We start from the raw sequence: 24781 nt of genomic DNA, 5'->3' as shown, positions 1-24781 counted from the left end.
CACAACAAGATTACTCGACTGCTCAAAATAGACAGATCGCGATAAGCCACGCCCCTTCTATCAACATCGCTCTGTCTTACGTAATCGACTAGACCTAGTTCAAGATGGCGTCTGAAATGGAAGTTGAAGGAAATTCATCGTCTTCGCAGTCAGCTGTTATGGCTTCTAGTGGGACCGGAAGCGTAGCAGTCGCTCTTCATCCTCTCGTTGTAATGAATATTTCTGAACATTGGACGAGAATCCGTGCACAAGAAGGAAAACCTACCCAAGGTAAGATGACATTTGCAATTTTGCTTTGTAGAGTAATTGTGTTTGCCCCACACGTTACAAATCATGTGTGCGAAAAGTTAAGAAATAAAAAAAGTCAATAATGAAATTTGACATGTTTTCCATGAGGCCTAATGGCCAAATGATAATATGATATTGATATTGCCTAGCATTCAAACTGGTGCGCTTTGTTATCGGTCAAAAATTTAACCCAATATTGAAAAAGTCAAAATGTTGATCTAGATCTAGACTTTAGATAGTCATAATTATGAAAAAATAAAATTCCAATTAAAATTCCCGTAATGGCGATAGATGTATACTGATTTATCTTATACATCATATATGCAAAGCAAATTCACTGAGAACTTACCCTAAATCACAAATTTAATTAATAAAGAGATTTTTTTTTTTGCCAAAAATGGCACTGCCACTAATTGCCCACTTCCGTACGCGAAATCTCTCAAAATTGAACCCGGCTGGGGCGGGAAGGGTATCATTAGCACTGGTATGTTCTATCGCTGAAAGCTTGTGGGCCTCTGGAGTTGTCAACATTCAATCACAAATTACATAAGCTTTCCGATAATACCACACTTTAAGGTGGTCCCTACCGGTCTCATAGTTCATTTCGTAAAAACAGCACAAATAATCGCTCATACACGGTCAAAATTGCTCTTACTACTGAGCTCAAAGGTGATTTTGAAGACAAAGACAGATCGGGTTGACGGTGATTCTGATGTCAGAAGCTTTGTAAAGTTTTCCAAATAAGGTAAGTGCTTATAAATATTCATGAGAGGTGAATCACAAATAAAGAAAGTGAAATTCATCCGCCCCTCGTATTGGCACACACTGCACAAAAGCATGTTCGCTGGTGACAAAGAGTCCAATGCAGCCAGAGGGTGATTTTGCAATATCGCCCTCATGCGGTCATTAGGGACCCTACTTTAGATCTAGATCTAGTCCTACCGAAGACAAGGTTTGCACGCCTCACCAGTAGGGGCGCTGGTCTGAGAATAAGGATCGTCTTCATAAACAAGGATCGTCTTCTTTAACACTGACCGATGCGTCCTCAAAAATAAGGACCGTCTGCATTTTTGCAGACGTTTAATATTTTTGATCGGCGCATTGGCGATGCAAAAAACGGATTCTGCAATGATTTTCTTGATGCAATTTACATTGACTTTGTACAGAGACCTTCACATTATGAGCAATAAATCCTTGGGAAGACGGACAACCCATAAAAGTAGACGGACAACTAGGGTTATTTTCCCCTGGGGAATCCATTTTTGGCATCGCCAGCGGGCCGTTCTGTAACATGAAACCCCCAGAGCGCCGATGAAAAAAAACGTCCTCGAAAATGCAGACGACCCTTATTTTTGAGGACACATTTTGTCTTCGTTTATGAGGATATCCTTGTTTATGAGGACGATCCTCATTCTCGGACCAGCGCCCCTACTGCTCACGGACTTAGGCTTAGCGCATTGAGCGCTGTACAGTACAGTGTACTACAAGTTTATGCGCTCTCATTGGCCGATCCGCTCGAGTGGCTTCGAATTTAAGTGTGTGAGGAACTACTTTTCTTTACTTTACTTAAGCGTCAAAACGTAATATTATGTCACACCACACAGAGAGTTTGACACGTCCTGCTTTAAAGGTACTAACGTTAGAGTAAAACCACCAAACTTCGGACACCGCCAAACTTCGGACAAAAATTACTTCAACGGCTCGAACGCAAAATATGAGCCTAGCTCAGGCGGGTAACTTGCATGCATTTGATACTACTACTAACCTACATCGTTAGTACAGAAAGTTAGGGCAGGTTGCCGTCTGCAAAACTCACAAAAAACATCGAATTCAGAGACAGATTTCAGGTTACCTGGATTTTTACAGTCCCTTAACAGGGGAGTTAAGGTATAGAGCCTCCAATATATCGATTAAAAACAAATCCTTGGCATATTTCAGGTGGTTTCTGCCAAAATTATGGGAGCTTATGAGATACTTTTTCACTCTATCGCGAAAATTTTCTAATGGCGGCCGTTACCACGGACCTAGGGCTAGGGGTACTATACAGGTACCCCTACCAGAAGATGGCGCTCTTCCAAACTTCAGACAGGCAACATTGAGTGTCATTTTGACTACGAAAAAATAGCGCTTTCGTAAGATTTTAGCACCAAAATATTGTGTGAGTGTTGTGAAAAACACCTTTCTGATAGTCCGAAGTTTGGCGGTCTTACTCTAGAGTAAGACCGCCAAACTTCAGACACTTAAGACAAAACGGGGGAAAAACATTAAATTCTTTTTTTAATTAGTGAAAGATCAAATATACTATTATTGTGCAAATACTGTTTATGTATGTCATGAAAAGAAAATTAGTAAAGGAAATGGAAAACTAGAATTATTTACTTACCCGCCGAACCTTTTTTCATGCCAAGCTTCGGACGCACTTGCTAAGCTTCGGACGTTCATTTGTAGCGCACGTATAACGCACGTATAGCGCATAGCGCACGTACAGCGCACGTATAGCACACGCGCGAAAGTGCGCATTCATCAGAGGTTTGGAAACCGGATCAAAAATAGTTCGTTGGGGGTAAGTTTGACTGCGTTGATTTCATGAAAAAAATATTTTTTTCTCGTTTGGGTAGATTTATTTTAGGTAGAACTATCAGAAAGGTGTTTTTTAGGGAAGTTCTAAATTAGTATTATCTTTGCAGTTGGAATTTAACTTTTTCATTTTTTTGGCCTGCAAATGGGACATACAGGTAGTACCTTTAAAGTGTGCCGTGTGCGTCACCTGTTTAAAGCATGACTTGTTGGTAGGGCTGTGCATAAGCGTGTAATGAGGTACTCGAGTACACTCCCAGGCTTACAGGCGAATACTCGTACGCCATGTTAGTTTGTTTTGTTTTTTGTGTGTTTTTTTGCCACCACCATACTATGGTAGAAGTATCCCAGGCAGCCCAGGTCCGTCTTCGAAAACTCAATTGAAGGCGCCGATTTAAATATAATAGTAAACAATGCTGTTTTTAAAACTAAAGATGACAGACTAATTTCCTCCGAGTCCAAACAGAATTCCAGACATTGGGTCCCAGTTTCTTAGTGGTTAGTTGACAGTGATTGAGCTGGGAAACATTTTTACCCATGGTACCATGCCGGCGCTCTCCCGGGCACGGGTAAGCGTCGGCCTGGACAGTGCCAGGTGAACGGGCAAAAAAAAAAAGGGCGGACAAGTATTCAAGTACGAGAAATCAAACTTGAGTATTGTTAACAGTGCGGGTACTCAAATATTTGAGTACTCGTCGCAGCATTACTTGTCGGTGTGTTATGTAATATTACTTATTGGCATTGTCATTGCAGGTTTTGCTTATAAAACGAGCCCTCTCCCACTTTAATTAAAAACCACTCTAGTAGATCGGCCAATGAGAGCACATTATCTCACATTATTACAACACTCAATGCGTAAAGTTCTACGTGTACAATTACGGTGTCTGACCATGCACTCAGTTTTGTGTGCTAAAACCCTTCCAATAGAAATTGCACGCATCCCTAATTCCCTATGCAGTCTACGTGCATTGCGCGTTCATGCAAAATTGGTCAAAGTTTTTATTACCAAACTGAGATTCAAACCTTTATTCTTTGTGATCCTCAAGGCGATGCATAACAATTGAGGTGCCATATGAAAGAGCTGGTTCTGCCTGAAATGCAAATACATGCGGTATACATGTACAGACTGTTTTCACCTTCCCAATTTGATACTTTCTTTAGGATAATAGCTATTAGTTTAGTATACTAAGGCGCACACACAGAGTTTGCTTAATTTAGCGCACTCCTTGCTTGCTTTCCTTTTTACACTTTTACATGGATACAATTTGTTGATTTATTTCATTACTTTCACAGTTCTCGGTGCTTTGATAGGCAAGCAGGAGGGGAGAAACATTGAGGTTCTCAATTCATTTGAACTTCTCTTTGACACCGTAGAGGGAGACATCATCATTGACAGGGAATATTACAACACTAAAGAAGAACAATGTAAGTATGTGACAGCAACAGAAGAGTAATATGGTATTTAAAGACACTCAGTAGTTAGCTCTCATGGGGAATTCAACACCGTTCGGGTGTTTACCCAATAAGAGGTGCTGTCAATCACCAGAATTATCCTTCAGTTTTATGACCACCAGGCCTTATGTAACGTACTGCGTTTTCCACCCATTCCCCCACATGGTAAAGTCATTATCTCACGTGGCCGACACCCGAAGACTCTTGATAGACGAGGGGGTATTTCTCGATTGGCCAACGGGTTCGCTGTGTGCACGCCTAATACCTGTACACACGTTATTAAGTTTTATTATCCACCAAGTCTGGTGTCAGCGAATTATGGCCTTCTGCACATGGAAACTGACAAGTGACTCACTTTAAGTTCAGGTGCCTTCAGTTTGCATTTGATGTTGAATATGAATGTCGTGATATATTTTCATTCATGTTTAAGACCAATTGGCATAATAGGCATAATCTACATGTACAATGTAGGTTCATTGGTTCATGAAGGATCAGAAAAAAATGGGCCTTCAGTATTGAGAAAAATCTCTGGCACAAGTTTCAACAATGGTTCTTTATTATCTTTCAGTTTTTTGAAAAGTAGAAACTTTGAAATAAAGTCAAGCGTGGAGCCTTTGCTAAATTATATGTTAGGGCTAATAAAAGTTTCAAAGATACAATGTATTCCTGGACTCATTGTTATATTCCCATCAGTCTCTCATGGAAACATAACTTTGCTTCACAATTGAAAATATAAATTTAATGTGGAGTGAAAAGAAAGAAAGTAATAGGATCACTGGCAGGGGGAGGGGGGAGATTGAGAAACAATATGACATTTAAATGGCAATTGTAAATGATGTTCATATTTTGTGTTTCAGTCAAGCAGGTATTCAAGGACCATGAGTTTCTTGGTTGGTATACCACTGGAGGGTCTCCAGATGAATCAGATATTAAAGTACACAAACAGGTAATACTCCTTTCCAGCTCATTCTCTCCTATTCTGTGCATTTAAAGCCTGTCTGTACTAATTTGGCCAGGGGGATAAGACCACCCTGCAAGGTATACCCCTGGAGGGTCTCCAGATGAATCAGATATTAAAGTACACAAACAGGTAATACTCCTTTCCAGCTCATTCTTACCTATTCTGTGCATTTAAGCCTGTCTGTACTAGTTTGGCCAGGGGGATAAGACTACCCTGCAAGGTCATTGACAGGTGATTATCTCATCAATTCAGCTCTCTATTAAGATAAGAAAAAGGGACGCATGGGGAACCAACAGGCACCGATTAGGCATTGTTTGCTATATAGAGGGCCAAGTAGCTATAAGTAGTGCAGTGTGGCTTTAAGGTTACATACATGTACATTTAGATGATGTTTGAAGGTTCGCATGGTGGTATGAATAATCACGGTAGAGGTTTACGGTACACCATGTGTAAAGTCCTAGAAGGACTGAGGAAAGTGGATAGAAAATAGAAGTGAAAATAGAAAGGCGAGAAGCCTGAAAAATACTCTTCCTTCCAACCTCCACTTTCTCGCCTTTCTATTTTCACTTCTATTTTCTATCCACTTTCCTTAGTCCTTCTAGGACTTTACACATGGTGTACCGTAAACCTCTACCGTGATGTACATTTAGGTTGAATCTGAGTGCATATACATTGTAAATGACATCTTGTAATCTGACAGAACCCATATCTACCACACATGATGCTCCAATATTACCCTTGCTTTATCTAGCTGATAAACTTTGATGCTCATAGTATTCACAATATTTTATTCTACCACATACTCACTTATAACATATGCATGGGTAGAGAGTCTCCAGTGTACACCTGTAGCTAAAGATGATTTCTCCAGAGCTTGCAACTTTTGGACTTTAATAATAATATTCCGTTTTTATAAAGCGCTCAACGATCCAACGATGTGCCTAAGCGCCCTTACAGATATATATTATTACCCTGGTAATCGGATTCAGGCTTACCCGCACACAATATGTGCACATTTTCAACTCCCTGGGGAGCATTCCAGCCAGTCGCCATTTTACAAGAGCACACTTGCTCGTCCAACCAATGAACTTTTGCATCCTACCGGGTACAATTCAGTGAAGTGTTTGAATCTCTCAAGGAGGAAATTTATACTTCTACTGTTTCATGTTTAGATTAGGACACCTACAACAAGGAAGAAACTTGATAATGTTTAGTTAAAGCCTCACTGTCCTACTTGTAGCTACTTGCTCCCTCTATATAGAAAACTTCCCCAATCAGTGCCTGTTGGTCCCCCATGATCCTCTTTTTCTTATGTTAGTTGAGAGCTGAGTTAATGAGATAGCCATCTGTCAGTGACCTCGCTGTGTGGTCTAATCCCTTCTGGCCCAGTAGTATTGATGGTCTTTAACATGTCCACCTGTGAGGCCATTCCTGTTTGAGGGGAACAAAAATAGTCAAACAAAGTTTTTAGTATTTGATTATAATTGTGCAGCCAACAGCACAGAGAGGGTTAATACATGTAGATGAATACATGAACTACTTGACCACAGTTTAATGTTGATATATAAATCTTGATTAAGCATTGATAACTAATTTTTTCAAGCACAGGTGATGAAAATCAAATATCTATTTATTTTGGGGCAGTGGGTTGAGTCTCTTTTTTGTTCAGTTTTGTTTGCCTTGATTTTGTTTCCATACTTTCAAAAATAGGCTAAAAATATAAAGATATAATGAGTTGTTCCTATGCTCAAATGCTGCACATTAACAAACGGCCTAATTTAGAACGACATTTCCCCCACACCTTTTCTAGGACTGTTATGTTTTATCTCTTCCAAAACAAGCTAATGACATTTATGATTAATAATTAATTTCTGGTGAACAAATATAGATCTATGTCTAATCTAAACCTATTTCTGTTCTTCTGTTCCAAACAGATTTGTGAAATCAATGAAAGTCCTATATTCTTGAAGTTGAACCCTCTCTCCAGACAGACTGATGTAAGTATTATTGCTGCTGGTAATGATAAAGCTGACAGTAAATAAAAAAAATAGCAACAGCAACAATAAATGTCTGATCAGAGTCAGTTAGGCAAAGACAGGGAGCTGGTGGTACCACAGACATTCCCGCAAGAAGAAGGAGGAGGAGGAAGAGCGGGAGGGGGAGGGGGAGGGGGAGGGGGAGGGGGAGGGGGGAGGGGAGGGGGAGGGGGGATGAGGAGGAGGAGGAGGAGGAGGAGGAGGAGGAGAGAGGAGAAGAAGAGGAGGGAGAGGATGAAGAAGACTGAAAAGGGAGAAGAAGGAAAAGAAGAGTACTAATGGTTATAGTTATAAAAACAGTAACAAAAACATCAGTGATGATAACAAAGATACTTATTGATAATGATATGATAGTAATGGTAATGCTTACATATGATTCATGCGCATCACATACATGTACTTAAAACTTGTGGATAGTACTGGAAACTATTGCACACTTTTTCATTAGAAACTTTGCATAGTCTCTGTCAATGAATTACACATGACCACCTTTGACCAATCATTTCAGAAGGATCTAGGAGTGAGTTGTGTAATAATAACCATAACAATGATAATGATGGTAGTAAATCACAAATATTTTGTTTTAAAAATTGTCGGTCCTCTTTAATTGTATTAATTCTGTTTGTTTTTACAGCTCCCGGTTCATATGTTTGAATCTGTGATTGATCTAATCAATGGCATAGCAACCATGCTGTTTGTTGAGCTTCATTTTGTCCTAGCAACAGAAGAGGCTGAGAGGATAGGTGTTGATCATGTTGCTAGGGTAACCAACAGTGAAACTATGGAAAGCTCAGTTGGTAAGTCTATGTATACCTTTTTATGTTATTTATAGGGTAAATTTTTCTCTCTGTCTGTCCCTTTTTATGTGTTTCCATCCATCTCTGCCCCCCCCCCCTCTCTCTCTCTCCCTCTCTCTCTCTCTCTCTCTCTCTCTCTCTCTTTCTCTTTGTCTCTGTCTCTCTGTCTCTCCTTTTCACTCTCTTTATCTTTATTTGATCAAGAATGTATTTGAACACCCTAAAAACAAATTATTGATTGTAAACAATAGTAATTGATGTTAAATAGATAGATGCCAACAGAATCCAACAATGCCTCATCTATATCAGCTGAATAAATGTGTTAGAAAATGGACATTTATGAGTAATCGTTTCAATATTTGTGTACGGTATCATGATGTCACAATTTTTAAATATTATTAGCAAATCGATACAAAGTTTTAGAGCTTATGATATTGCTGCATAGTGATAATGAAAATGTATTTTCATAACTGTGATATGCAAAAAAAATTGATAATTTAAGAAAAGAAATATTTTTCTTAAATTTCTCCCAGTTGCTGAGCACCTGATAGCCCAGCACAATGCTGTGAAGATGCTACATAGTCGTGTCAAGCTGATCGTTGACTATGTGAAAGCAGTGCAGTCTGGAGAGGTGCCTATGAACCATGAGATACTGAGGGATGCTAACAGTCTCTGTCATAGGCTCCCCGTCCTACATCTGGACAAGTTTGACACAGAATTCTACAATGTAAGTCATCTGAAAGCCCCACTGCACTACTTATAGCTACTTGCGCCCTCTATATAGAAACAATGCCTAATCGGTGATCGTTGATCGTTGGTTCCCCATGGCTCCCCTTTTTCTTATGTTAATTGAGAGCTTATTTGATGAGATAACCACCTTATCACCTTTCATGTTAACTGAAAGGTGGTGAGATAACCACCTTTCAGTTACCATGAAGGGGGGGGGGTCTAATCCCTCCTGGCCAAACTAGTGTGGTGGGGCTTTAATCTAAGTTTTTTATTTGTCAAAGATCTACAGCTTTATTCAAGATCAGCTTCCAAAATGCCTCTTCTTAGGACACCCCCGGGTAGAAAGATTTTCTTGTGTATGATGGCTGATTCAAGGATCTACCCCCCTGGGCTGGTACTCTCACCTCTACTCGGGTATAGCATGTATTTTCCAAAGATGTAGGGTGATACTTTGGGTTCCAGTCAGGCTTTGGGTTATGTGTGGGGTTAGGTGCAGGTACATGTAGGTAGAGTTAGGATTAGGGTCAGGTAGGTAGGGTCAGGTATGTAGAGTTAGGATTAGGGTCAGGTAGGTAGGGTTAGGATTAGGGTCAGGTATGTAGGGTCAGGTAGGTAGAGTTAGGATTAGGGTCAGGTATGTAGGGTCAGGTAGGTAGAGTTAGGATTAGGGTCAAGTAGGTAGGGTCAGGTACAGTGTAGGTAGAGTTAGGATTAGGGTCAAGTAGGTAGGGTCAGGTAGGTAGAGTTAGGATTAGGGTCAGGTAGGTAGGGTTAGGATTAGGGTCAGGTATGTAGGGTCAGGTAGGTAGAGTTAGGATTAGGGTCAGGTATGTAGGGTCAGGTAGGTAGAGTTAGGATTAGGGTCAGGTATGTAGGGTCAGGTAGGTAGAGTTAGGATTAGGGTCAGGTAGGTAGGGTTAGGATTAGGGTCAGGTATGTAGGGTCAGGTAGGTAGAGTTAGGATTAGGGTCAGGTATGTAGGGTTAGGATTAGGGTCAGGTAGAGTGTTTGATCCAGGCTTGAAGTTGGGAAACTAGTTCAATAGTTAAGGATTAGGGTCAGGTATGTAGGGTCAGGTAGGTAGAGTTAGGATTAGGGTCAGGTATGTAGGGTCAGGTAGGTAGAGTTAGGATTAGGGTCAGGTATGTAGGGTTAGGATTAGGGTCAGGTAGAGTGTTTGATCCAGGCTTGAAGTTGGGAAACTAGTTCAATAGTCAAGGATATTGACAGCACACCAGTCGTTGCACAGAATTTGACAGGGTTGGGAGTGGTAATTGTCCGAGGTAGTGTAGTCCAGGAGGGTTAAGTCCAGGGGTTGTTGTCCAGATACATGTTCATCCATAGTGAGATATGTCAACAGTCTCTGCCTTGATAGGCTCCTGGTCCTTCATCTGGACAAGCTTGATACAGAATTCCACAATGTAAGTTATCTCTGTCAAAGACAGTGAAAAAAATACATGGGGGCTCAGGGCGAAATAGCCCCTGAAATGCCCAAAAGAGCCCCCGGAAATCAGAAAAGAGCCCCTTAAATTTGCATAGAGTTCAATGCAAAACAAATTTTAGAAATGTTATTTTTATGCAAGCAAGGTTGAAAAGTAAAATAAATAATATTTTTTTCCCTGGTCAAAGATCTTTATCTCTATCTAAAATCTCCAGTGTAATAGAAGGATTCTAAGATAACTACCTCCACTACTACACCTATTATATTTGTTGTTTCATTGTATATTTTTGTAATATAATTATTCATTGTATTATGTTTTGCATAAGAAATAAAACCATTAGAATTACTGTTTTTGCATGTGGAGAGGGGATTAGTCTGTCTGGATTTGCGTATGATAATTATATTCCCTTATTGCAAATTTGTTTGTTTATGTTTTTCAAAGCTCATTTTGAGATTAGCTAATTGCTCACTACTCATTGCTCTAGCATAGACCAGTATTGACCACAAAATACTTATATTAAACAAAATACAAAATTCCTATAAATTTGGCTATATTTATGTTTAACCAGTTTAAGATATTATGAACTTTTCAAGATAAGTTAAAGATAAACTTTAGTACTGGTAATGCGATTGTATTGTGAAAGAAAAGGTGTGGAAAGGATCAGAAACAGTTGATCATGTAGCATGTAAGTATTGGTGTGCACTGCAAGGTTCTGGAGTCATCAAAGTCATAATAAATTTGACCGAGTCTTGGTAAAGTAACAAGCACTGTACACAGAAAGCTTTATGTGGGACAACACTCATGGTGTGGGGCTAGTACTACCTTGATTTCCTTGTCTTTCTATGCTCATTACTCAGCCAGTATACATTTTCTTCCAAAATTGTTTGGCACATGACATTTATTTGTAATCTTGAACATTCAGTGTAAGTTTCGTTTGATTGTGTGAGAATCAATTTTCTTTCTTTTTTTACCAGAACTGGAGTTTATCTTTAACTTGTAATTTAGAAACTTGCTAGTTCAAGCCAATTTATTGTTTTTGTTTGTTTGATATTTTTTAGCAATGTAATGATGTCACTCTCATGGCCTACCTAGGGGCTATCACTAAAGGCTGTAACACGATTAACCAGGTAAGTTTTAGCAAAAATTCTTTTGATGAAATTGAGTGTTAGGATTGAGGATAGTAGGGAGCATAAACTGATTAAAATACAAACATTTCAAGAATGAAGTGTGCAAAATTACTTGTACAGGTAAGATGATACAATGGAATCCTGTGTTAAAACAAACACTTTTGTAACAAACTTTGTGATTTTGTACAGTCTTGGCTTTTTAATTCTATTGGTTTTTAACCATGATATGAGATTTCAATTCAACAAGGAAAATCCCTAGGTCCCAAGAAGATTGTTTAAACAAGGCTCCTCTGCACTTGTAAAATGTAACTAGCAGTCTGTAAATCTGGCTCTCTGCACCAGAGATAATGACATGATGTTACTCACTTGATCAGTCAAATTGGATTGTGTTCTATTAACAAAAAATTCAGTTGTCGTCGATATGTGTAGGGCAAGTGCTGTGAGTTGGCTTCCTTATTTTGTGTTTCCATTTGATCTGATGAAGGTACTGTACAAACTCTATTAAGCAAATAGTGATACACAATTTTCTTGCTACAATTACATTGGCATGATTGTAGTTACTCTCCACATGTAATGTCTGAAAGGAACTGGCATATTACCATTCCATATATGACATATCGAGGGGTCAGTGACACAAAGGCGTAACTCCATTTTGGCCATTTTGAGAAAAATTGGTTTATGTGTCACTGAGCACTTGGGCCTTAAGGAGTTAAGTCTATGTTTCACTAGCCATTAACTCCAATGGGGTGTTGGGTTGAGTTTAGTCTTTTTGTTTCCTGGAAAGCCCACATTGTTCTGAACATTTTGATATCAAATATTCATTTTGGCAAAATATGGAGTTACGTCTTTGTGTCACTGAACTCTTGATTTCGAGGTGTGACATCACAAATTTTTTCAAATCTTAATGCTCTCCTTTTTATTTTCTTTCACGATCCGCAGTTTGTCAACAAATTCAATGTTCTGTACGACCGGCAGGGCATGGGCAGAAGAATGCGAGGGCTCTTCTTATGAGGGCGCACTTCAGGATACCAACCGTACTCATACCGTCAGCTTTTCTAGTTTTTCAAGGATAAGCATTTGGAGAGTGGAGGATTGTGCTTTTTCTCCATGATGTGTTCGGGTAGAAACATCAAAGCAGAAAAAGAGACTTTACACAATGTGTTGCATGAATCAGCTCTATTTTGAATGCTGTTCATTTGTAGCAGTTTCAGGGTCACATTACCATTGGCCTATTTAAAAAAATTCTTATTTAAAGAAAAGAGATAATAATAGCCAAAATTTACAAAATCCATGTACATGCAGTTGTCAGTGTCAGTTGATGCCTTTTCATGCTACTTTTGACAAGTTTCTGTGAAATGTGGATGCCTAGCAAAGGAGATGTTTATGTTGTTAGTTGAGAGGCAAAATTGTAACATTTTGTAATTAAGTAATGCCTTTATTTGTTAATCACTTTATGTCTGAAGGGCATGATAGCCGAGATTATAAACTAATTGTGTAGTTAATTCGTAGACCAGGGCCCCGTCTTACAAAGATTTGCGATTGATCCAAAACAATCGCAAGTCCTCTAATCAATAGCAACTTTGCAGTCTCCTATCTTTTATGTACACAGTTGCGATGGATATCAACTTCGTTAGATGGGGCCCAGTACGCTGATACGTACAGGTTTATGGATATCTTTTCCCAGATCTATTTGATTCATCTGCAGTGCAGTGTAGGCTATAAGAGTACCTTCTTGTTTGAAAACATTCTTGCATACATTAGGGTTCATTTTCAGCCTCTTAATGGGGTCACTTCACCTTACCAACTCCAAACTGACTGATTCTTGGCCTTTCCATGTTGTGTCAATTCTTGTTCAGTCTGTCATCAATTTGCATATCTTGCACACTTTTAGGTCATGAACAGCATTTCCAAAGTATGCATAAAGTTGACCAAAGAATTAGAAGACAGGTATATTCAATCTACAAATTATGTATCCAGAAAAAGCTAGAAATAATAAATACTTTGCAAATTCAGCATGACAAAAATCTGGTTTAATGGGGGACTGCACTACTTGTATCTACTTGCACTCTCTCTCTCTCTCTCTCTCTCTCTCTCTCTCTCTCTCTCTCTCTATATATATATATATATATATCCATGTACATATATCAAACAATGCCAAAGGTGTACCTGTTGATCCCCCATGATCCCCTTTTTCTTATGTTAATTGAGAGCTGATTTGATGAGATAACCACCTGTCAGTGACCATGCAGGGAGGTCTAATCCCTCCTGGCCAAACTAGTACAGACAGGCTTTAAAGGGAAATCCAATCGTGATTTAAAATAAAAAATCTTGAAGAAAGCAGAAAAATCAGAGAAGCACACAGGTCAAAGTTTAGAAACTTATGAATTTTGTAGAAGTTGCAATCAATGTAGGTATGAGCTCTTCAAAATGGCTGAATTGGTTATGTCTCGGTGATGTACATGTAGTAGCGGACAAGTTTCCCATTTGTTCCAACACACAAAATGACTAAAGTTATGATTTTTAAAAATATATGACACAGGATGGTCTTTTTTTTTAGAGGACCGGTAATGATATACTCTCCATAATATATTTTGAGTAGTGCCCCAAGGTTGAAAGCCCTTGGATGAAAAGCAGAATTTAGTGATATTCTAGTACACAACAAACAGGCGAGTTATCCGTCACTAGGTCACAATTCACTGACCAAGCTAATTTGAGATGCAAAACTGCAGTAATGTGTTATTTCAAACATTCATAACTTTCTTATTATAGGTCCAATTTATTTCAAACTTTCGCCACTGTTTCTCAGATTTTTCTGCTTTCATACAAATTATCTTTTTAAAAGGGTTGGATTTCCCTTTAAATCAATTAACTTGCACTTGACACTAACAAAAGAAAGCAAAATAACCACAACTACATGCACATTGACATATAGTATACAAATGATGCATGCGCATGAGTTCATTATACGATCTATCCGCACTCGAGTTGAGGCTGTGTGTTTCTATCGCACAAAGCCATTAGGCCGAGTGCGATAGATACACACAGCATCAATGAGGGCGGATAGATCGTATAATGAACGAATAAAAACATGCATCATTTGTTTTATACAACGTAACTCCTAGATCCTTGTTATTTGATGTAAAAAGAATTCATTCAAGATTGTTTCGTGACAGTTTATGGCTGACAAATAAATATCAAGTTTAATAAGGCTTAATTTAGTGCGCACACTTAGCTATAGATAGCCATTTACGCATTGTGCTGCGCAAGAATAGGCTCATATGCTCACGCAGTATTAAGTGCCCTAACCTCTACGCGCACTACTGCGCGCTGAAAATGAGTTCAATAATACTGGAAAATATTGCCCTCCTTTTCATGAAAACGAGTGCAATAGGCTCAGTAAATGAATCACATGTGACCGCGCATGACCAATCATTTGATTAGGATCTGGGAGTGAGTTGTATAGATAGCTATGAATGTACATGGATTCTAAAATGTTAAGTATTATGCATTTTGAAAGTGTAAGCATCATATTGCATTGGTGTTATCCATGTGAAGTAATACCCTGCCTTCTTTCAGGAGGTGGTATTCCATAAAGTGCATTTAGCATTCTCTCCTCAGCGATGTTATATTAATGTACTTTCATTATTGTAAAGGCTCATTTCATGACATGATAACATTATTCAAAATAAATCAAGAATTATAATACATGCACAACCACTCCGTTCAGGTGATGAATTTGATTTATTTCACATAGTAAAATTTACAAGACATTATATACAAAAAACAATATTCAGAAAAGCGAAAGCAGGAAATAACGGTTGTTGGTGCTATGATGAAGTATAAAGGTTGTTGGTGCCATGATGTAGTATAAAGGTTTTTGGTGCCATGATGAAGTATAAAGGTTTTTGGTGCCATGATGAAGTATAAAGGTTTTTGGTGCCATGATGAAGTATAAAGGTTGTTGGTACCATAATGAAGTATAAAGGTTGTTGGTGCCATGATGAAGTATAAAGGTTGTTGGTGCCATGATGAAGTATAAAGGTTGTTGGTGCTATGATGAAGTATAAAGGTTGTTGGTGCTATGATGAAGTATAAAGGTTGTTGGTGCCATGATGAAGTGTAAAGGTTGGTGGTGCTATGATGAAGTATAAGGTTGTTGGTGCTATGATGAAGTATAAAGGTTGTTGGTGCTATGATGAAGTATAAAGGTTGTTGGTGCTATGATGAAGTATAAAGGTTGTTGGTGCCATGATGAAGTATAAAGGTTGTTGGTGCCATGATGAAGTATAAAGGTTGTTGGTGCCATGATGAAGTATAAAGGTTGTTGGTGCCATGATGAAGTATAAAGGTTGTTGGTGCTATGATGAAGTATAAAGGTTGTTGGTGCTATGATGAAGTGTAAAGGTTGGTGGTGCTATGATGAAGTATAAGGTTGTTGGTGCTATGGTGAAGTATAAAGGTTGGTGGTGCTATGATGAAGTATAAAGGTTGTTGGTGCTATGATGAACTATAAAGGTTGTTGGTGCTATGATGGAGTATGAAGGTTGTTATACTTAAGTATATGGTTAATTCAAATTCTTCTTTTTTTTAAACTTATCTGAAGGAAAGTTTAGCTAAGAATTCTGGAGATGATATATGCATTTACCAGCTCCATACCCTAACAATGTGGTTCTACCTCTGACAAAATCATGATTTTCAAGAATTATGCATTTTGCACCATGCACTTCATTTCGCTTAACTACCCAATATATTCAAGCATAATGACAATAGGGGTTCTGATAGCAGATTGATTTGGCATTGATAATTCAATTTTATAATTATTTCAATCATTTGTGTACTACAACTTGATAAAGATTGATTTATAGCATTTTAAATTCATCAGTGGAAAGTAGAAAAATCATGAAAAATCATGGTAAAATGGCCTGTTATCAGAGATGTCGAATGGTATTGCACAATATATATATTATTGGAGCGACTTGCAGCAACCACACAACTTTACAACTCTTCTATGACTGAATTTTGAAAGATATCAAAATAGGACTAGATATGGAAATTTCAAAAATAAAAAATCTTCCCAAGTAAAGTCTTGAAGCATCTTATGAATATTCATACATTTATCAAAGTGAAGAGTGTTGAGGAGGAGTTCAATCAGCTGTCAATCATAATGACTGCATAACACCAGGGGGGGGGGGGGGTGTTGCACAAAGATCCGAAGTCGAACTTAACTCTAAATTAGACTTGGAACATTATAGAGAGCCATTTCTAGCCTTTAAATAAAGCGAAAATTCAAGTATTTTAATTTTTTTCATAAATTCCACATCAAGTACATGAAATCTCCTTGATAAAAGAAAATATGATTGATTTGAATCAACATGTTATGCCTTTTAAAATATCTTTTACAAAATATTTTCAGAGATGCTAACAGCTTTCTGTAATTTTTAAGTCCAACTTGGAGTTAAGTTCAACTTAAAATCTTTGTGAAACACCTCCCCGGCCTGGTTAACTGGCTTCCTGATGATAGCTGCTTTGGTCATTTCTCAGACTACAAGGCTTTGAAATACTGTGCACTTTCAATATTGATATTGATACGACTATCTGAAACCTTGGCAGCATATATTTGACAGACTTCCATATCGCAAATTCTTCCAAAATCTCCTCATAGTTTGGTCGTGAGGTGTGCAATGGTCTTTCATTACAAACCTTGAATAGCAGCAGATTAAATCATTGTTTTTATGTATTCTGATAATTTTCAATATTTCGACAAATTTATGATGATACTACCCAGCTATATAGTTTGTGAGGTATTAATTTAAGAGGAGTACCAAAATCATGAAAAATGACAACATTTATAGAAAATATAACACAAATGGACATTCACAAGAAAATAGATCAATTCAACTTCACCATGACATTACAATATCAATTAAGAAAGAAAAAAATATATGCAATTGGAAACATTATTTTCTACAACAATTTTGTTTCAAATACTTAAATATGTTATTTTAATAGACTATGAAAAAGTTAATAATACACTCTCAGTCTCGCTATTTCTATATTCTCCTATTGCCTTCTATTTCTCAATCAATTTCTGTACTTCTCGATCTCTTTTTTATGTTCCATTATTCTTTTCTGTGTATATATATCTCTTAGCCTTTCTCTCTCTCTCTCTCTCTTAGCCTCTCTCTCTCTTAACCTCTCTCTCTCCCTCTTAGCCTCTCTGTCTTCCTCTCTCTCGTCCTTTCTCTCTCTTCCTCTCTCTCTCTTCCTCTTTCTCTATCTCTCTCTCTCTCTCTCCTACATGTATGGTATCTATCTTTCTCTCACTCTCAATCATTGCTATTCATCTATCCATCTTGACCATCTGTGTTAGCTCAACACCTTTGTAATCACTGAGTCTCTATCTCCAAACATCATAAGATAATCTTGGCATTCCCGCCATTGCCTCCCTCATCTTATGGTTCTTGTAATCAAGCCTTTTGACGGTTCGCTGCTCCTCGAGCTCGTAGACGACTTCTTCATCTTCTTCTCGTGAGCGAAACAGTTCCAGAATCGTAGGGTCTCGTCAGCTGCAGCGGATACCACGGTGGTTTCATCAGGTGACAAACACATCGTAAGTACACGGTTTGTATGACCTGGGTGAAAGTGATGAAGAAAAGGCTTTATAATAATGATAATAATAATAATGATATCAAATATTTAGGAGCGCTAAAAATACAATAAGTACCATAGCGCTTACAAATACAAATAAATGAAAAGAGAAACAAAAAATGTACAGCCTCACAGGAAGAAGATCACATAGATCACTGGGGAAAGGGAAAGTTTTGAGGGATCTTTTGAAGGTGGCAAGAAAGGTAATTTCCCTTATGGAAAGAGGAATGGTGTTCCAAGTCTTCGATGCAGCTACTGCAAAACATTTGTGTTTGTGTTACGGCGTATATTGGAAACAAATTGAAATTGATGTAACATTAATCTGAGACATTAGGACTCGAAAGCTTTATGCATTAAATTGTTTTCAAAGCCTTTCAATTAATGAGCATTTGTAATTTGGAATACATGTATTGACTAAGTAAACTCTTACTTCCCATCTTATATAGGTATCACATTTTCGAGGGGCCTTCTAGCATGTCTGATGTGGAAAAAAGAATTTAAAAAAAACAATAACAAATCAGTAATAATAACATTGGATATTTATATAGCGCAGATATCCACCATGCACGGTGCTCAAGGCTCTCCAACTATAGGCAGCCGATTCGGCGCTCACATCATTCAAGGAATTCCTTCCTACCAGTACCCATCTAACACCTGGGTTGAGAGTGGCAAATGTAGATTAATATCTTGCCAAAGAACATTGGCGGGACTCGAACTGCGGACACGAACCGCGGACCCTGTGATCCACAGTCCAGCGACTTATCCACTAGCCCACAGCACCTCTATCGCTATCGCTATCTGAGGGCACAATCAGGGGAAATAGTTGGTGTACTGACTGTTTACTCAAGGTTCACACGGTGCAGGCTTTGCTAAGGGATGCGCCCACCCCTCTTCCCAAGCCCCAAGCCCCCATCCCCTGGATCCGTCACTGCACTAAATAACAACTCACTTACTAACCTTTAAGATCACAGATTCTTTCCATGGTGGCGTATTTCCAGATGGTCAGCTGATTCTGCGCGTACCCGTGACCTGTGACTAGCTCTTTGTGCTCACGTGACCACAGAATCGAACTCACCTGCAAGAAAGGAGAAATTCCCGAAAATACTTTTTAAAAGGGGTATATCTCGAAGGTACCACCATAGAGCATAAATAAAAAAAATTAAAAAATGTTGCATTCCCCTTTGCGACCGATCCAGAAATGTTAAAAACTACGGTCGGCTTTCTGATAAAGTTTTTTCTTAATTATTTTACTTTTTTTTAGGGAAACTGAATGGGATAAAGATGTATGAAATCGAATTATTCCGAAAGTCTCACTCGTCTTCTGCCAGAGTTCGGAAATCCTGGGTAAATCCCGGTCTCGTGTACGTGTATATACCATGCAGGGCACATACTTTGTTCTCCCTAAACCTAGAACTGAATATTGTCGCAGAACTACCCAATACAGAAGCTCAATTCAATATAATACTCTTCCTCCTACCACTAAATTACTTCAAACTGTTCAAACATTCAGAAAGTATTTAAACAATACTATTCCAGACTTCTTGTAGCTGTATTTTTTTTTTTTTTTTTTTTTTTTTTTTTTTTTAAATAAATAATTTACTTGTCTAGCTTTCTATCTTGTATAAATATCGTAAATATTTCTCTCATGTTTCTTGTTTTACTCGAATTTGTAATTATTATTGTAAGTTCTTATTTTGCTGTAAGTTTTCCTTACTTTTGTAATAACTATTTTCATGTTTTCTATTTCTATAGGGACCCCTCTGTAAACCAGCATTGTTATGCTAACAACGCTGAGTAGGGCCATCCCTCCGTCTTTCTTTTTTTTATAAGTGTGTCTTTATTATTGTAAATATATATATATATAATTATGTTGATGTATTTTTTTAAATGACGGAAAATAAATACAATACAATACAATACAATGCACTGCACAGCACTAGCTATATAGAAACCAGCGAGATTTGGGCGACGTTCCCGGTTTTGAGTTTTGGGGGCGACGGTCATTGTTTTGAATATGTTTGAATATGATAGTGTCAACATGTAATAATACATGTTTATCAATGCAGGGTTTTTCTTACTTCTTACTCCGAAAAATCCTATTCAGGGCCTAAAATAAATATTAGTCAACCTGATAGTCATGGCGTGAATTCGTAACGGAGGGGTTAGTTCTATATTTTATTTGGGAACTACTGCTTCGGAATTTATAATAAAACCTGTCAATTAAGGTACCCCGAGGGAAAGAAAAAAAAAGTCACCGAAGCCTTCAAACAGATTCTACAACACTTTACTTTCTCGAGAGAGAGACAAAACACATTTCTGTTATAGACAGCCGGCCTTTATGGCCACTAAAACAGGTTTGACTGTATTTCGATAAAAAATATTTGGTTGGCGTTGGGATACGGGACACATTTTTGTTTTGTCCCAAAAATTTCGCAACGACTCAGCCAGCCGCTGAATAAGCGTGGGGGGGGGGGGGGGGGGTAAGAGCACATTTTTTGGTCACCCATTAGCACAATTTTTTTTTCCATTTTAATTGAGGGGGGTTCCTCCAAAACACACACACACAATAAATTGAAGGGGGGTTCAACCCCAACCCCCCCCCCCCCCCCCCCTCCTGCGTACGCGCCTGGGTGTTGCAATGCAAATTATGAATGGTGTCTGATCAGAAATGGGTGTTGCAATGCAAATTATGAATGGTGTCTGATCAGAAATGTGTGTAGGCAATGGGGGACACCAAGTCCAAGATTGGGGCTTACTTCCCCCCAGTTGTTCATTTCATGTTGAAAGGCACTATCATGAAACATATTCGGTTTTTTCGTGCCACCATTCTTATTTCAATGCATTTCATTTTAAAGATTAACTTGGGTTCTGGTCAAAGAAAGAAAATGAATTCTCATAGAATCAAACGAAACTTACACTGAATGTTCAAGATTACAAACAAAAATCATTTGCCAAACAATTTTGGTAGGAAATGTATAATGGTTGAGTAATGAGCATAGAAAGATAAGGAAATCAAGTGTAGTAGCCCCGACACCATTTGAGTATTACTATGTGCATCTTTCTGTGTACAGCACTTGTTACTTTACCAAGACTGGGCCAAACTTCTTATCATTTTAATAACTCCAGAACCTTGCAGTACACACCAATACTTACATGCTACATGATCAATTTTTTCTGATCCATTCCACACCTTTTCTTTCACAATGCAATCACATGACCAGAACTTAACTTTATCTTTAAGAAGTTGTTTCTATATGCTGTGAGTTTGATCAATGTAAATAATCACATTACCAGAACATTATTCTGAAAGTATTTAAACATTAAAAAAAGCAACTTTCTTACTGTAAACAAATAACTACAGAAATATTTTGGGCCGCATTGTTTTAAAATCGTTTCAAAATGACAGTAAGTTCATTGGCTGCATGTATCTCTTTCAAAAAGTGTTTGAACTAACTATAACAATCCCATTTTCATTCAAACTGTATTTAAAATGTCTTGATTTGTAACTGTCCCTTATTACCTACACATGTAGGTAATGAGAGACCTTTGATGATGACGTCATTAATCATTGTTATCTTATTAATCAGTTACATCATGACCACAATTTTGTTACCAAATAAAGAGAAGAAGTTACGAAAGAGAATACAAAAATTTCTGTATTTGTAACATTGTTCATGTTTATGTAAATTATGCTTATGTGCTTAAGGGTCTCCAATTCCCCATACCTAACCTATATCTAACTAAATTTGACAATTTGAAATCAGCTCACTTTAAGCCGATCTACTAATACTATCAAATATCAAATATTAAATATCAAATATCAAATATTAATGAGACAGTTATCTTATAGGTAGATACTGACTGTACTTTAATATATACATGTAGGCCCCGCCCCTGTGAGAGCTCAATTGGTCAACTATAGTTTAAATACCACCCTTTTCCCAGACACTCTGTAAAATCATAAATAACTTTACAGCTAGCAATTATTTTTGCGGGATAAACCTGTAAATGAGTTATAGGAATCTTAGGTAGATGTAATAGGGGTATAATCAGAGGGCGCAATAAGGAAGCGGTAAGAATCTTAGGTAGATGTAAACATAGTATAGGGGTATAATCAGAGGGCGCAATAAGGAAGCGGTAAGAATCTTAGGTAGATGTAAACATAGCATAGGGGTATAATCAGAGGGTGCAATAAGGAAGCGGTAAGAATCTTAGGTAGATGTAAACATAGTATAGGGGTATAATCAGAGGGCGCAATAAGGAAGCGGTAAGAATCTTAGGTAGATGTAAACATAGCATAGGGGTATAATCAGAGGGTGCAATAAGGAAGCGGTAAGAATCTTAGGTAGATGTAAACATAGCATAGGGGTATAATCAGAGGGTGCAATAAGGAAGCGGTAAGAATCTTAGGTAGATGTAAACATAGTATAGGGGTATAATCAGAGGGCGCAATAAGGAAGCGGTAAGAATCTTAGGTAGATGTAAACATAGTATAGGGGTATAATCAGAGGGTGCAATAAGGAAGCGGCAAGATTTCACGAATCGACCTGTAAACATTACGACGGATAAGCAAACATTGAATTAACATGATCATTTTTATGAGTGTTTTGATTAATGCATACAGTTATGGAAGTGTGAGAAAGGGCGTTATCTTTGGTAAATAATGACATAGCAATCGTTCAATTGAAAAACAGAACATGGAAAATTGTGAATGCCTGTTTCTTTGACATAAACGTCAGGAGGCCTACGCATGGATGCACAAAGGAAAAATAATCACCTTACTCATTGTGTTTTTTACTGTGTTTTTTTTTTTTTACTGATACTTGTATTATCTGTGTTAGATGTGGACGTATTAAAGCATTCATATTGTGGGCATTCCCTGGATCTCCCAATGATTTATCTTATATCACGAATATTGCAGAAAAGAAAATGCCAACCAAGAATAAGTCCTCTTCTTGATAACCAATACTAAATCCTCTCCCCATGCTCAACGTCAGAACATTATGTCTGTGATACATTGGGAGGAGGGGTGGCTGGCTGCCTGCCCTTTCGGAGGATGGAGGTTCATGATGTTCTGAGAAGGGTCTAACACCCAAGGTGTTGATCGTTATCCGAAGAATACCCGTGAGGTATATAGGAGTCATAATTAGAAACTATCCCTGTTTCATAGTCATGCAAAATTTAACTAACAATCATGATACCTTCATTCAATCCTATTTTCGTAAAATATATAGAAACAATGGAAACTGCACTATGTGAATACATGGAAAGTAACGAAAATATTCTTCTCCTCAGATGCTTTTACACGTCATTCTAAAGTTTTAATTCGACCTAAATCATGACATTCGTAAGAAATCACGTAGGCCTAATCTTCACCAACCGTATCAGACATGTACATGTATGTTCAAGGGGGAGGTTAACCAGTCATACCTGTGATTTAGCGTCCGTTGTTTTCATACACAACCCGCTCTGAACATTCCAGAATCGTAATGTCCTGTCAGCCGTCCCGCCACCGCTACCAAGCACATTCGGTTGCCATGGGCACCAGCTGATCGCCTGTGGGTCAAAGAAAGAAAAATATTCTAACCAATGGAAGGATTTTAAGATTTATCAGCTTTTACTTGAAAATTGAAAATTACCGAATTAATGTAAAATTAATTAATGTAAATGTAGGCCTACATACATTCATACACATGATCGTAGGCTAAAATGTATTTGGAAATCAAATTTATTATATTAAGAGCAAGCTGTGGTAAGAGACCCCTAAATCAAAAAGTGTGAAAATGATTGTTATATCATCTACGTATCATGCATCTTCTTCTTCTTCTTTTTGTGTATACATTTGTTGGAAATACAGGCAGAAAATGAAGTGTTATTAACAAAATCATTCAATTCTCGACACACTGGACACAACATGGTTAGGGGAGAAAAATCCATATTACTTGAAAATTAACGATCATGGGAACAATATTGTAATTGTCAACAAATATATTTTAATGGAATTCTTAAACAAGACAATAAACAAAACAATGTTAACAAAACAAAGTTTACAAAACTAAACTAAACCGTGAACTAAACTTAACTAAACTTAACTGGACTAAACTAAACTATACTAAACAAAACAAAACAAAACTCAAAACAAAACAAAACTCAAAACAAAACAAATAAACAACTAAACAAATAAACAACTAAACAAATAAACAAATAAACAAATAAACAACTAAACAAAGAAACATTCTATCTCACCTTGACAGCAGCTTGATGTTGTGTGAGTGAGTAGAGTGGTTCCGACCCCGCCATGGCTCGCGTAGAGTCCCATACATTGAGAATATTGTCATTCCCGCCGCTGGCAATATACTTTCCATCGGGACTCCACGCTATGCCGCAAACCTCTTGGGTGTGGCCTTCGTTCGATGCTACCAGGTGTTCGGCGATTCGGACGTCGTGGTGGTGAATGTTCCCTGATCGTCCACCACTTCATAGAAGAAAAAGTGAAGGGTGTAGCGGGAAGTTAGTGGTGTACAAACAGGGGAATTGGGGAGAATGCCCCCTCGAGATACAATAAAACAAACGATAGAAACAAATAAAAGAGAGAGAGAGAAAGGGAGAGCCTAAAATGTAATCCAAAAAAGAACGCTACTTCCTACATACTCCCCCCCCCCCCCCACTCGGTGTTATTTAGGGTACGCATATGCGTGTTCCCTCCTTTTGAAAACACCCCCTA

The 24781-nt window shown here is 38.0% G+C and overlaps 2 protein-coding genes across 2 annotated transcripts in view; one reads left to right on the top strand and one right to left on the bottom strand.

Moving 5' to 3' along the window:
* Window positions 1–14: 14 nt before the first annotated feature.
* Window positions 15–12546, top strand: LOC592528 (COP9 signalosome complex subunit 6). Its single transcript, XM_030981610.1, has 8 exons — window positions 15–270; window positions 4159–4290; window positions 5175–5263; window positions 7213–7275; window positions 7949–8111; window positions 8645–8838; window positions 11341–11409; window positions 12349–12546. The coding sequence occupies exons 1-8, from the start codon at window positions 105–107 to the stop codon at window positions 12418–12420; spliced, it is 948 nt and encodes a 315-aa protein (XP_030837470.1). The 5' UTR covers window positions 15–104; the 3' UTR covers window positions 12421–12546.
* A 5292-nt stretch (window positions 12547–17838) lies between these two features.
* LOC588964 (cell division cycle protein 20 homolog) overlaps window positions 17839–24781 on the bottom strand; it is a 14499-nt gene continuing 7556 nt past the window's right edge. Inside the window, exons 8-11 of the mRNA XM_030981605.1 lie at window positions 24304–24532; window positions 23488–23613; window positions 19015–19132; window positions 17839–18041 (exon numbers count right to left, since the gene is read on the bottom strand). Coding sequence (XP_030837465.1) covers window positions 17857–18041; window positions 19015–19132; window positions 23488–23613; window positions 24304–24532 — 658 coding nt within the window. The 3' untranslated portion in view covers window positions 17839–17856. The remainder of the gene's footprint in view (window positions 18042–19014; window positions 19133–23487; window positions 23614–24303; window positions 24533–24781) is intronic.

This window comes from Strongylocentrotus purpuratus, unplaced genomic scaffold, assembly GCF_000002235.5.
Source record: "Strongylocentrotus purpuratus isolate Spur 01 unplaced genomic scaffold, Spur_5.0 spur5_scaffold_12, whole genome shotgun sequence".
In the NCBI taxonomy this organism is placed as follows: domain Eukaryota; kingdom Metazoa; phylum Echinodermata; class Echinoidea; order Camarodonta; family Strongylocentrotidae; genus Strongylocentrotus; species Strongylocentrotus purpuratus.
The sequence above is the reverse complement of the archived record's forward strand: the minus strand, read 5'-3'. Positions and strand labels throughout refer to the sequence as shown.

Coding starts and splice junctions, on each gene's coding strand:
- LOC592528 (XM_030981610.1), top strand. CDS start 105: ATGGCGTCTGAAATGGAAGTTGAAGGAAATTCATCGTCTTCGCAGTCA. Junction 4,291..5,174: donor CAACACTAAAGAAGAACAAT/GTAAGTATGTGA, acceptor TTTGTGTTTCAG/TCAAGCAGGTATTCAAGGAC. Junction 7,276..7,948: donor CTCTCTCCAGACAGACTGAT/GTAAGTATTATT, acceptor TTGTTTTTACAG/CTCCCGGTTCATATGTTTGA.